At 35.4% G+C, this 13,777-nt stretch overlaps 1 protein-coding gene across 2 annotated transcripts; it reads right to left on the bottom strand.

Moving 5' to 3' along the window:
• Positions 1 to 259: 259 nt before the first annotated feature.
• On the bottom strand, positions 260 to 12,975 carry LOC114371913 (dihydrolipoyllysine-residue acetyltransferase component 1 of pyruvate dehydrogenase complex, mitochondrial-like). Of its 2 annotated transcripts, XM_028329232.1 has the most exons (23): positions 12,685 to 12,975; positions 12,542 to 12,595; positions 11,890 to 11,944; positions 11,784 to 11,814; positions 10,082 to 10,128; positions 9,946 to 9,990; positions 9,752 to 9,825; positions 8,919 to 8,988; positions 8,146 to 8,334; positions 7,986 to 8,030; positions 7,781 to 7,854; positions 7,206 to 7,275; positions 6,605 to 6,991; positions 6,055 to 6,115; positions 5,926 to 5,970; positions 5,692 to 5,775; positions 4,249 to 4,325; positions 4,112 to 4,174; positions 2,720 to 2,790; positions 2,539 to 2,599; positions 1,539 to 1,599; positions 1,379 to 1,459; positions 260 to 809 (listed from the first exon to the last, which is right to left on the bottom strand). In XM_028329232.1, exons 1-23 carry the CDS (start codon positions 12,762 to 12,764, stop codon positions 751 to 753), a joined length of 1,884 nt encoding a protein of 627 aa, XP_028185033.1. In that variant the 5' UTR covers positions 12,765 to 12,975; the 3' UTR covers positions 260 to 750. The 2 variants fall into 2 exon arrangements, with proteins under 2 accessions (XP_028185033.1, XP_028185034.1); XM_028329233.1 differs by lacking the exons at positions 12,542 to 12,595; positions 12,685 to 12,975 and adding an exon at positions 10,928 to 11,577.
• Between the last annotated feature and the right edge of the window lie 802 nt (positions 12,976 to 13,777).

The following is a 13,777-nucleotide window of genomic DNA, read 5'->3' as shown; positions in this document are numbered from 1 at the left end:
TATCCAAGTAGTATTTCTAGTCAAACCTCTCGTGTTGCTTTTATCAGAGTTCGTGCAGCTATTAATCAAGTAAATCAAATACCAAAGATTTCAGCTTTGCGAGTGGCTATTCAATGATTAAACCGAAGGTGCTACCCTAATTTGCCTAACCATATTCCTCAACGTATCCAATCCAACATTGACATAGATGAGGAGATTTGACCAAATTTCCTATTATTAGTCCAACCACTAGGCCAAATCCTAGTACAAAAATTGAAGATAAAATGCTGGGGAGAAAGTGCCAGACCAGACTTATAGATGAACATTGAACCAAGAGTACCATTGTGCCAAATCATGCCATCACTTAAATCGGATGACAGATATGCTGCACATGAAAAGAATATTTATTCACCCAAATGTAGGTATTTGAATGGCAGTCTATACAAAGCTCTTAATACAAAACTACACATCAAAGAACAGCAAAGTGCCTAATGAACAAAATTTCCAATGTGCTTGAATCTCGATTGTTGAAAACCTAATGTTAGATGGTACCTTGGTGGGTATTTTCTCAGGGTATTTAGTAATTAGACCCAAGATATTATTATACAAAAACTAATGAGTCAAACCAGTCGAAAACTGTTTCAGATGATGAGATGAAAGTGAAAAGGACAAAAATGGGGATGCTATGCAAGTTTGATCCAGGTTGTGGTGGATCCACATGATTGGTCGTGAGAAATCCAATCAAGTAACATGAAAATTTGTGTTGCGTCATTATAAAAGAAGTCGTCTTATATCACTGAAGTTTGATTGCAATGCAGAGAGAAATGCACCTGCAAAATAGAGTTAAACCACAAAAGCCACCATTTAAAACAGTGTGCCTTGGTGGATTGCTGCAAAAATGGTCCATAGGTGCCATTTATACAATTCACGCCCAAGATCTATTTTATAGTCAATTATTAATGGTAAAATGACATTTTATATGACTAGGTGAAGTGTTCCATTTAAGTTTGTGTATATTAATAAAATATCAAACAGATGTAACCAACAATTTATGTACAATTTGGAAACTTCTTTACCTAGTAGTTTAAAAATTTAATATAAATTCAATGGAAACATCTTAGTGAGTCATTTTCTCATTATTAATCGAAGAAACAATTTAATCATACATGAAAGGCCATGAATATAGGGCCTGTATTATCAGGCGCCAACAAACATGTAATCATATACACAAAAACTCTGTTCCTTGTACTGAATATACCGCAATTTGATTTTGTGATATTTTAGCTGCTTTGATCCTAATCAGCATTGCAACTTTGATAAATAGAAGGCATGCATGTAACAGCAATCAAACTTCTTCCTACTTTCCATTGGCCAACTAAAGTGTTTCAGTAACACATACCTCCAACTTTGCCATCAAAAACACGATGATCAGCAGACAATGTTAAGCTCAACTTAGTGGCAATTGATGGCTTCTCAATTCCTATAGCAAATAAATATCAACGTTAACACAACTTAAAATTAACATTTAGTGGCAATAGAGAACATCAATAAATTTATACCATCAGTTCCAATTACTGGTTCCACAACTTTGTTGCCTCTCCCTACAGCAAGAATGCAAGCCTGCAGCAAATGATAAACAACATAATAAAAAGCCTTACAGCCACAGTAACAAAAAGCTAAAAGAAAACTTGGGACGTTTTACAGTCCTGCTCACAAGGGTCAACAACTTGGGTAACTATTCTCAGACTAGTAAACCAGGCACTCTGAAAACTCTTTCAAAATAGCATGTTTTCATCAAATGTATGTTCTGAACCAAGAATGGTAAACTTGAAATCCAATGAACTGTTTCCAGTTTTTTCCCTCTTATATAATCAATCATGTTAGGAATTAGCTGTCCTTGGTTCACTGTGATGGTTTGATTCTTCATTGCCATAGTATAAACTATACAGTAGAGTACATAAAATAGATTTTGCTTTGTCTTTACCAAATAAACATAATAGGGAAGGCAAAGAATTGGAATAATTCCATGAAGGGTCTGAACTCTGCAACTAAAGGGACTACTGAGAATATATATAAACCTGAAATCTCCAGTTCTCTTTAATTTTTTCTTTCTTCCAAAGAAAACCAAATTAGGCAAAAGTCAGGCTAGGTTCAGCATGCTTATTTGCTTCTTCATTGATATAGTAATAGGCTAATAGCATATTAGAAAAAAGTATATGTTGGTTTTTCCTCCTTACAAAGTAATAAATATTAGGAGTAAGTTGAGGAACATAATTAACTGTGCTCACGTACCAAAATATAATAAAATTACTGATATTAAGAAAAATTATATATCTTTACTAATCTATTTATGGGTAACTGGTATTGGACCTGCACATGGTAGATTCACAATACACTTGGCTACATCCACATCCACCCCTATACTAAGTAAAAACTAAATAGATTTGGCAAGAAATTTGTTCTTATTGCTCTTGCATAAGGCTAGTAAATTAGATTTGTAAGTGCAGGTGTGTGCATGTGAGTGTGTGTGAGGGGGGGGGAGAGAGAGAGAGAAAGAACCTGAGGGGGGTTTATAATAGCACAAAATTTATCCACAGGAAACATTCCTAAGTTTGAAATGCTGCATTAAGGCATTGCACAAAGCTCAGAATTATTACTTTTGGCATAGTAAATATTGCTTAAGAAATATGATATATAGAGAATTTCGAAGGTTGCATGACAGTATAAGTAGTAAACTCACCTAAAAGTTCCCCCTTGGAATTCATGTGGCTTCAATTTGCCAGCACGTGCCTTTGCAGCTAGTTCCTTGACCTAAAATGCCAACAAACAATCAAAGTTATTTGAGAAACACACAAGAACCTTACTTTTCTGTCTTTCCAAAGTTTAAATTTACTTAGGAAAACTGTGAATGCCTAAATTTAATAAAAAATGGTTGTTGAAAATCAGGATAAGATAATATACATTTATTGTATAAGGATTTGCTGGAAAGTAGAAACTGATTTTGAGGAACATAATATCCTCTCATTATTAGTATTTATTGAAATGGCATCTACATAATAAAGCATTCGGGGTGTACTCAACTCAAACACACAGTTTTAGTCCAATGTCTTTGTTCTTCATCTGATTTAACAATGGTGTTCTGGTTTTGAACTTTATTTGTGTTTGTATCATTGTATGGCTTATTGTGTTTTATAGATGAAGAGCAGATGAATTATCACAAATTTTTTCTTCTACAAAACCAGTGATCGTGTGTTTGAAAACCCTGACAAGAGAGCTGTTGGGCTGGTAAATGGAGAGTAGTGGAGAAAGGCAAAGATGTTGAGCTCCCTACCACACCAGAGGGGATTGGGAAAAGGAACGTACTGGTTTTCTGGGAAGCCAAAGGCAACCGTTTTACTTAAACAAAATGGATTTGATTTTGTAGCAAGTTGGAGCTCATGCATGGTTCATTTTGTTTTAGTAAAACGGTTGCCTTTGGCTTCCCAGAAAACCAGTACGTTCCTTTTCCCAATCACCTCTGGTGCAGTAGGGAGCTCAACATCTTTGCCATTCTCCACTACTCTCCATTGACCAGTCCCAACAGCTCTCTTGTCAGAGTTTTCAAACACACGATCACTGGTTTTGTAGAAATAGCGATAATTCATCTGCTCTTCATCTACAAAACACACACAATAAGCCATACAATGATACAAACATATAAGAAGTCCAAATAAAGTGACAGGGCCTTAACATGTGCATAGAAGAGAAAATTATGAAGGGCCTAATGGTAACAGGCATGCTGGTTTATGAAAAGAATAACCAAAAGGGGCAAAGGAAAATTTGGCTAGCATGGAGAGGGAAAATCATACAGACTTGTGACAGGTGGCTTGAATGTGTGGGGGTGAGGAAATTCAGGAATCAATATATGGGAAAGGAGAGAGGGAGGAGGAAAAATATTGATGAAGGTCTTGGAGGGTTAGCGGCACCACACCAGCAACATTCATTTTTTTGTTTGTTGAGTATTCTATTAGAGGAATCTTCCTCAGCCATACGGAGCTTTGCTCCCTGATTTCTCAGTTAATAGCGTTCGGTATATTTCAGTTTCTATCATAAAGTCACTAACCAGAAACCTACATAAATGAGATAAAATTACCTCTGAGGAGATAGCAGATATTGTCTTCTGATCAGCATTTTTTATTATTGGAGTCATCAAGCCCTGTAGTCAAACAAAAGGTTTTAGTATTTTGTAAAATGATACTATCATACTAACAGTTGAACACCGCTGATTACCTTCTCAGTGGCAACTGCTATGGATATGTCAATAGAATCATTTAAAATCACCTCATCCTTCTCAACATTCCAGTATGCTGCCAAAATGAAAATTGGATTTCAGCACTAGAAACTCTCATGAGAATAATTCAGTTTTAAGAGTGGGTAAGCAAAGGGGAAAAAAAGGTAAAGAGCAATATATCACAAGCCAAGTGTTAAAAGAGAAACACAACAGAGGCATATTGTGCTGAAACCGTGTGTTTGAATACACAAAAGGTGAGTGTTTATATAGGCTTATTGTATTTATTACACATAATTAGAGGATATTCGGTTTCCTCTAAATCAGATAAGATATCATATACGGATATACCTATAAACTATATTTATTACAATAAATCAGAGTTATGCTTTGATTCTCAACACCAAGAATGTAACATATCACTCCAAATTAATCTTGTATCCAAACACTTCATAAGTTCATAGTAGTTACTAGTTAGGCTTGTGTCACTCCAAATTGACATGGCATGTTTGGTTTAAAATTCAAAGAAATGGACAAAAATTAAAGAGGAATGACAGATACATTGACACTACACAATGCACCAGGAATGTAAAAGTATCCAAATCTAGAAGCCAAGTACCAGGTTAATCAGACAATTATATACCACCATTATAATAGTTTTTAACACTTGGCTACAGCAATGTGGCAGAATATGGAAAACAGAGCAGCAAAGACTAATGCCTGCTAGCTAGATTCATATGTGAAAATTTAGGCACATTTATCACTTCAAAACAGACTTGATATGTTCAGCATAAAATCAGAACATATTAAGGGCATTAACTTGAACCATAAACTTGGTATGTTAGGAATCAGGATTTGGCTACATAAGTCTCAATTAAATTTAATTGGCATCTGTTAAGTCATCTGATATTAGTTATATGTTTTAGAAACCTTGGTATTTTATTTATCATATTGGGTTGGGTTGTGCTAGCCGTACTTGGTTAAGATTATTAGTATAAATTTTAGTTTGCATCAAATGAGTTTGCTTGAAACAGCCTTTGCAAGCATGGTTTGGGAGGTTCAACACCGTTAGTTCAGCCAATCACTTCTTTTTCCAATGTCATTATTATTCACATAATGGGAGCAACTACCCAACTGTAAGTGTCAATGACATTATTAAAGCAGAACTAGAATAGTGGGGTTATTCAGTAACCAGAACTAGAACCCAAAGTTAACTCCCATAAGTAAAGCAAACTTTAAGCAAATTATGGGTAACAAGATTCCATTGTTTTTTATACTGCAAAAACAAAATAATATACTTACTTAAAAATTGATGTACAATAAGCAGGAAAGAACATTCACAGCTCTATTAAATAAATATGTTGTGATTGGAATCCCAAGTCCCAACTACCTGAGACAATTATAGGCAACTAGAATGGATAGAATAATACAATAAAATTATTTACCATTTGCTTCTGGTACATTTCTGAGAGCAGCAGCTACAACTTTGATAATAATGTCATTCACAGAAACTTTAACATCATACTGCTCTGCAATCAAGGAACAAATAAAGAATATATCACATTGCAAAAAAACACACAACTAAGTGTATAACATTTGACACATCAACAACAACAATATCCCACTAGGTGAGGATAGCATCTGACACATGACAAGGAAAATTTATTACTGATCCATACCTTTAAGACCCTTTCGAAGGGAAAGAAGAGGATCCAGTATGACATCTGACGCATGGCAATCAAAATATATATTAGTTAGTCATATATAAATTAGTTTGCGATAATATGCAAGGCATTGGGAATCAAAACCTGATGATAAATATAAGTGTGGTGTATTTTGTTTTGAGTCCAATAATCTCTTGGCGATCACCTACAAAACAGTAAAAAAATTAGAGAAGAGTCATTATATATTGAGGGGTAGAATGGAAGGAATCAGAGTTGAATCTTTCCCAAGTATTCATGCAGTTGAGAGATGTAGATAGCTAGTATAGGACATCTAGAAACTATCAAAAAACATTAAAATGAGATCTGCATCTCTGCATGTATACCTATAGCCAAGGACATTTTTTTTTGGGGGGGGGGGGGGGGAGGGGGGGATGTGCCAAACACACTGAACAGAACAGAGACCACAAAAACAGTTCTGAGTTTTCTGATCCATATTAGGTCTAATGACAAGCATTTCCATTCAGATATTTGAGTAATCAACTCTGAGCCAGAGACACCAGACAATGACTTATCAGAGTCCCTTTTAGTATACTGTTCATATATCCTTATTTGGCATGATAATTCTCATTACAGTATAAAATGCACTGAAAGAATTGAAAAACCTTATAACATGAAATATTCAAGATGAACCTACCTTGCGAATTTGACTATTAGGAAAATCTTCATAAGCATCTGACCTTTTTAAGTCAGATTTTGACTCTTGGGAAGCTGCAACTTGTTGATGACTTTGAGATGACAATGCCTTTTCTTTAGATGAAGCAGGTTTTGGAGACAATTTTCCTGACTTAATTGCAGATAGAACATCCCCTTTCAGTAGGGTGCCGTAAGAACCAGTTGCATTTAATGTTGGAGCATCCAACCCATACTCTGCAATTAGCAACTTTGCAGCTGGACTAATACGTGTTATATTGTTTTTCTGAGCTTTGACCTCGCTTTTAGTGCCATGTTGGGGGGCCTTCTGTTGGTTTGTTGAGCTGCTAACAGAATTCTTTATAGCTTCAATATCACTTGCATCTTCAACCTTGTAGAAGAGCAGCTAGCGTAAGTATTTTCATAACAAAAGCAAGGGATAGAAATTTGGTATTCCAACCAATAAATATATATCATATTATCAGATGTCTTAGTTTGTATTTCAAAAGAAGATGCATAAATTGTTAGACCTCAATCCTCAGCCTGACAAATTTCATATTGTATTGGAAGAAAGTTACAAAATTGCACAGCATTTTCACACTTACTGTTATTGCAATAGGGTGTCCAACTGCCACTTCTTTTGAACCTTCTGGAGCAAGTATCTTAGCCAGGTACCTAGTGCCCACCACCCCATTCAGATTAAATTAGTCGGCTAGAAAGTGAAACTTTATCAGGAAGAAGAAAGGAGGAGTACAAATAAAGCTCATCGGTAAAACAAAACAACTAGAATGCAAGCATTGTGCTAAAACAATTGGGTCAGAAATTTGAGATCAAAAGTTAGCAAGATTATAAAATTGAAGAGATTGTAATCTACCACAAATTTAGACAATGAAAGACACCATTCTCGGGTGTTACTTTTAGTGGAACCTTAATTTTCTGCTTGATGGAAACTAATCAGTACTAGTCATGTCATGTCTATAAACACTTCGGTAAGACATCAGACATGTAATGAATATGTTTACTATCCATATGACATGACCCAATTCTTTGCTACATTCATAAAATAGTTAGGATGCGACATCTTGGTCAAACAAACACAGTGTAGATTGTAGACAACTCAACCATACCAAACAAACAACATTTACAATGAATGGCTTTCAGTATAGGGAAAAACTATTACCCCTCTTCAAGACTCTCAAATTCAAGTGTAGCTTTGTCTGTCTCTATCTCACATAATATATCACCCACTTCAATCTGTTTGATAAATTAAATGTTCAGACAAAAAAATATATGCCCATTAACGACTCACATGCTCACATTTTAAAATATTAAAAATATATATGAAAAGCAGAATCTCTATTAGAACCTTAGGTTAAAACACTAACCTTGTCTCCCTCTTGTTTCCTCCATTTAGCAATGTTTCCTTGGTTCTGTGAAGTAAAAAAGAAAAAAAAAGAAAATTGAAGACTAGTTGCTTCCATGGAAGGAGAGAAAATTTATGTCTGCAAGCATTAGTTACAGCAGATAGCATCAAAATGTTCTCACCATTGTCGGTGACAAAGCTGGCATTTCAAGAAGGAGATGAGGTGGAAGTTCTGATGCATTAACTATACTAGAAGTTGATTCTGATTTCCTCTCATCTGAGACATCCCCAAGTGTTGGTTTCTTCTCTTCAACCCCAGTCTCACCCCCCACGGAAGCAGGAACATTTTGGATGTCATTTTCATCCTCAACCTTGTCAAGGGCCCATAGTTAGAGCTTACATTTACCAAATTAATCAAATATTCAAAATTCAGAAATTCATTGAATCCCACAAATTAATAGTTTAAAATTCAATTAAGTTAATGATTATATGAAGGACAAAAAATCTTACTAGATTTATGATTTACCAAATCAGAACATGTAAACTGTACATGTTTTAAATGGGTCATTAGAAACTGAAAGCTGAAATTAACTTCTTACATTCAATTTGCAAGTAAATTTCAATATGTTATTTAAGCCATTCTTAGTGCAAAGAGGTAACAGCAAATAATGTTTTAGATCATGTGAGGCAAAGGATAAATTGAGAAGTTTCTATCAGCACCTTAGAAACCAGAAAAGCACAAATTGGGACATGCAAGGAAAACAATTGTAAAAGACAATTTTATCGAAAGAGATGAAATATATCCAATAGGCATAAGAAATCTTGAAGGAAAAACAAAATTACAAATTAGTTTGTCCATAAACATTTGCAAAATGCAATAATGTTGTAAGTGAAGTTCACAATGGATTCCACATAACAGTAATAGTGCAAGAATTGGAAATTAATGATGGCTTACTGTTATTGCAATTGGTTGTCCAACAGGCACGTCCTTTGAACCTTCAGGTACCAATATCTTAGCCAAAAATCTGCAGGAATCATTCAAATACCACAACAGACACATTTTATTGGTGCACAAAAATTTGCATGCCTCATGGTCAACACTCATCAGTCAAGTATATTGAACCCTGATATATTAAAGGCCAAAATGCACAAGAATTTAACAATGAGAATTTTTACTTTTTTATGATAATCAATTCATACATTTCTTGGTCTAAAATGGACATACATGCATAAAAAGACAGAAGACGGCTAAGTGGAAAAACAATTAATGACGACAACAACTCATGGGTGGTTTTCTCCATATTTTATAGTTAAGGATTAACTGAGTATTTTTGTTTGGCAGCTACCCAAAGGCAAAGATATAAAAGTTTTCTTGGTTTCAGAGCACCAAGTAATCTTTTTAAGCTTTGATCTATGCCACTCTCATGCAAAGCACATGCGTAGCTATCAGCAGAAAGTAGGGCAGACTTCAAGCTGTGTTTATAATTGAATAGGATTCCAGTGAAAGTGTATATTAAAACTATTAAAGACATTATTGGTCCCCCATTTAAACTCTAACAAGATGGCTCACGTAATTTCCTGAAGACCTTTAATGTGGAGATCCTTAGCTGCTGGTCTCTCCAGAATTATTCACCAACAAAGCTTCTGATTTGTTACTTACCACTTAGAAAGAAGTGGAACAAACATACTAATTTTCTAGATGGTAAGAAACTGAAGTGCATAAAGCTTAAATTACAGGCCATCCAAAACATGGGAAGAAAAAATTGAAAGGAAGAAAAAGAAAATTACCCCTCTTCAAGACTTTCAAATTCTAGTGTAGCTTTGTCAGTTTCAATTTCACATAGTACATCCCCCACTTCTATCTGTTAGATTAATCAGTACCCATGTCAAAATGATTAATTAATTCAAAGAAGTCAATCTCCAAAATGAAAGCATCAACACAAACAGAACTAAACAGAAGTATGAAACAGAGCTAAACTGACCTTTTCTCCTTCTTTCTTCCTCCATTTAGCAATATTACCTTGGGTCTGAAACCGAAAGATGAGCAAACAACAGTACATGGAAGCCCTAAACGGAATAGAGATAAAACAAAGAGAAAAATTGTTTCCCCAAGCTTACCATTGTAGGAGATAAAGCAGGCATCCCAAGGACTTCACTTGAAGAATCTATCAAGGAAGGGGGGGAATGATCAGAACATAAGCAGATGCACATGACTTAATATATGCAGATTACCCTCTTTAATCACTAAAATTTAGTTAAAATAGCAAGCAATTAACAAAATGATAAAAGAAGAAAGCTATTGAGATGAAGAGAATGAACTACAGAGAAAACAGAGGATCAGGAATCCTCCTAAACAAAAAACAGAAATGGGAATTGGGATGGAAGAGTCTTGTGAGAGTACACGAGACACAGAGAGAGAGGAATAAGGTCAAAAAAATAACAAACAATGTGTTTTTTCTTTCGCTTCACACAGCATGACCCATGAGTTCCCGGGTCCAAGGCTCAGAAAGACTCAATGATCCCACAAATTTTCTAATAATCCCAACAGTCCTGCTCTGGTCCCACAAACTGGTCAAGGGGTGGACAGGAGAGGAAAAGGATTGAAACTCAGTGACAGTGACAGTTAGATTCAGTTATATATGTGCAGTGTACATTCCGTTCACAAACTTAGTTGAGTAATGACATAATGGGTGAGTTTGTTTAAACTTAAAAAAGCAACTTTAAAATAAGTGTTTTTTATATAAGCGCTTTTTTAAGAACAAGATAGGATTTGCTTCTTAAAATAAGCAGAAAACTGTTTTTTTAAGCAAAAGTAGTTTGACAAACACACTAAAAAAACAAAAAGCTACTTATTTTATTAAAATATAAGCGGCTATTTCAATAAATAAGTTTAAACAAACTGACCCAATATAGTTAGATTCATGAACAAGCTATCAACTCTCCATTCTCTCTCTTTTTCCTTACTTTCTATCAGCTTCTTTAGGCTTGTTGATAACTAATACAGCAAGGCTGCTTAATCTCTTGGCATTGAGATCAAGGTCTCAGTTCTGTAGTAGCAACCATGACCAGAACACCTAAGAGAAAAATTCTTGACGGAACACGCTTTAACAGTTTGACTCCCAAACACAACATGCTGCATCCTCCTCTCCCAGCCCCATCAACAATGTCTGTCAGTATCTCTCACAGACACATGAAGAGCATTGAAGGTGGTTAAGACTTGAGAGAATTCTTAGATAGCTAAATAGTCTATAGTCTATAAACCATGGTTGTCTTCTTCAGCCAGCACCATTGCACCAACCAATCCTTCTATTTCCCTTTTGTGATGTGGATTATGCCTTTGACCCAAATGACGAGATCAACATCTGGATACTTTATCTCTCTGGTATCCAACTAATTTCCTGGTCGTCCAAGAAGCAACCAACCTCCGGTTGCTAGGTCTAGTACTGAAGCAAAATGCAAGAGCTTAGCTAACACTGCTGGCCAGAAGCTGAAATTCTGAGGATCCAGTCCTTGCTTGCTGAGTTGCATTTTCATTTTCCAATTAAAACTACAAGAATTGTGTGTCAATCTTAGAACCGTCTCCCTGCCACACAATCCAGTTCTGCACTCAAGAACTAAGTTTGTGTTTGAATTAGTTGTCAAAAACAGATTATTTTGATAATCGGTTATATGAAATCTCCAAAATAGGAGCTTCCATAACACGCTGTAGAAAAAAAACATCATAAATAAGAGAAGCACAAGAGCATGTTGAATGCAGCCAAAATTAAAACACTAAACAAGTAGGAGCTTTGTGAAAGTCAGAAAATGAAACATTAGGTACCTGAAGATGAAAAGTATTTGACATCAGTCCACTGCCAAAAAACAGTTGAAAGTTGTCAGAGAACATCATACTAACGATTGGAATTTTGATCCATTCAAATGCTAACCTTTGACTTCAAAGATCTATCATGAATTCCAGTAAGCCTGGAGCAAAATGCAGGCCTGATAAACATCACCATCAGTAAACCACCATGATATGTAAAAATGCAGAAGACAGCAAAGAAAGACGAATTAAGAGAATGATGTGACAATTATAATTTATATGACATGTCTAACGAAGAGAATTTCAATCCCACTACCCTGTCCATAAATTGGACGTGCTGGAGAGAATGCCAGGCCAACCAATGGAGTGCAAATTAGGCCACTTGCTACTTGGTACTAATACTCACTATGTTAAGGTGAGGGTTGTTGCCATTTTGGCCACATCACTAGCACACTCCTCACGATGAGAACTGGACATCTCGAACATAAAGTTTGCAGAATTGGACATTTACAAGCGGTCTGATAGGTTCTGATACTATTATAGAATTTGAATTTGGGCTTAACTCTCAAAAGCTAGCTCAAGAGGTGAAGGTTTCCGCCCACTCATAGACATTATTTTGACCATATCACTAATTGATATGTATGGTATCTCCAACATAATAAGATATTCTCTATCTTAGAAGTTCAAATTCAAACTAATGGCGTAAGTAAGAATTGGAAAGCAGACTAAAATAAACCTAAATTCACAGATAATGAGAGGTAACGGATGACGCAAACCTTATTATATTGTGATGATCACCTCCGAGGGTAAAAATGGATGAATTAGAAGTTCTGTAAGAAAAAGAGAAGGCGCAAGTGTATGTTAGAAACGACATATGAAAGAAAAGCAGGAAATCGGAATCAGAATGAATAGAGCGTACCTGGAGAGGGATCTGGCGGGAGAAGAGAGGATGCGAAGGGAGCGAGAGAAGAGAGGGTGACGAAGACGCGAGAGTGCCATGTCGTTGTGGATCAGTGATTTGATTCGATTCAAAAGACAAGAGAAGAAAAGAGAGGTGGCTGCCACTGCATGAATCAGAATCAGATCATCAGATGGGACTCTTCTTCTCAACACGAGGTTATTCTTCTTTCTGTACACACGTGCACGCTGCACCCGTGCCAGCCACCGTAAGCGGCGTTTTCCACCCCGACCATTTTGTTTATTTTATTTTAAATGATCCAATTTATCAACAACTTTTTTTAAGATTATTTTTATCATTTTTTAGGGTCAAATTCACGAATAAGTTCAAATATATTTTTTATTAAATAAATATTTAATTAGATCACTTACTCGAGTATAATCTAAGTATTTAACTAAGGTATTTATATAATCTTACATTTATTCTAATATTTCCCTCCCTAATCTCAAACACACCTTATCTTACACGCTAATCTCTTTATAGCTTAGATAGATGACAATGGGTAATTTACCCAAAAAGAAAATATGACAATGGATAAGGTCTAATCAGGATACGCTGGTTATATTTATTTTTATATTCGTGTTTTAAAAAAATGTATCAAAAAAAAAATATTGGTTTTTAATTATGGGGTGCATAAAGTAAAAAAATAAAGTGCGTTAACTAATTGCCAATGGTCTGAGGACTACATTGGGTCCTTATCCAAGCCCAGTGCCTTAGGGGGAAAGAAAACAAGAAAAAACTTCTACTCTTTGCTACAAATACAATGGATGGTGCTCTATGTTGATCTCCTTCCAGCACTATCAGTGTGCTGTTTCCCAATGTGTGACACTGTATGCTACAACACTAGTAAAAAAAATCCCCCCATGAAATACCTATCCTAATCAAATTCCGATTTTCCTACACAAGTGAACCTTGCTAAAAGATTATTTGATGGGTCCAATACATTAACCAAACCAGCATTGTTTCTACTTAAAATTGGACCCAGGGGAAGTAAAAAAAAAAAAAAAAAAGGTAAATCCTATATCTATTATTTTTTTAAGTACATTCTCCTCTT

The sequence above is a fragment of the Glycine soja genome, chromosome 10 (genome assembly GCF_004193775.1).
Source record: "Glycine soja cultivar W05 chromosome 10, ASM419377v2, whole genome shotgun sequence".
NCBI classification, from domain to species: domain Eukaryota; kingdom Viridiplantae; phylum Streptophyta; class Magnoliopsida; order Fabales; family Fabaceae; genus Glycine; species Glycine soja.
Note: the sequence above shows the minus strand (reverse complement) of the source record. Positions and strands in the feature narration are given on the sequence as shown.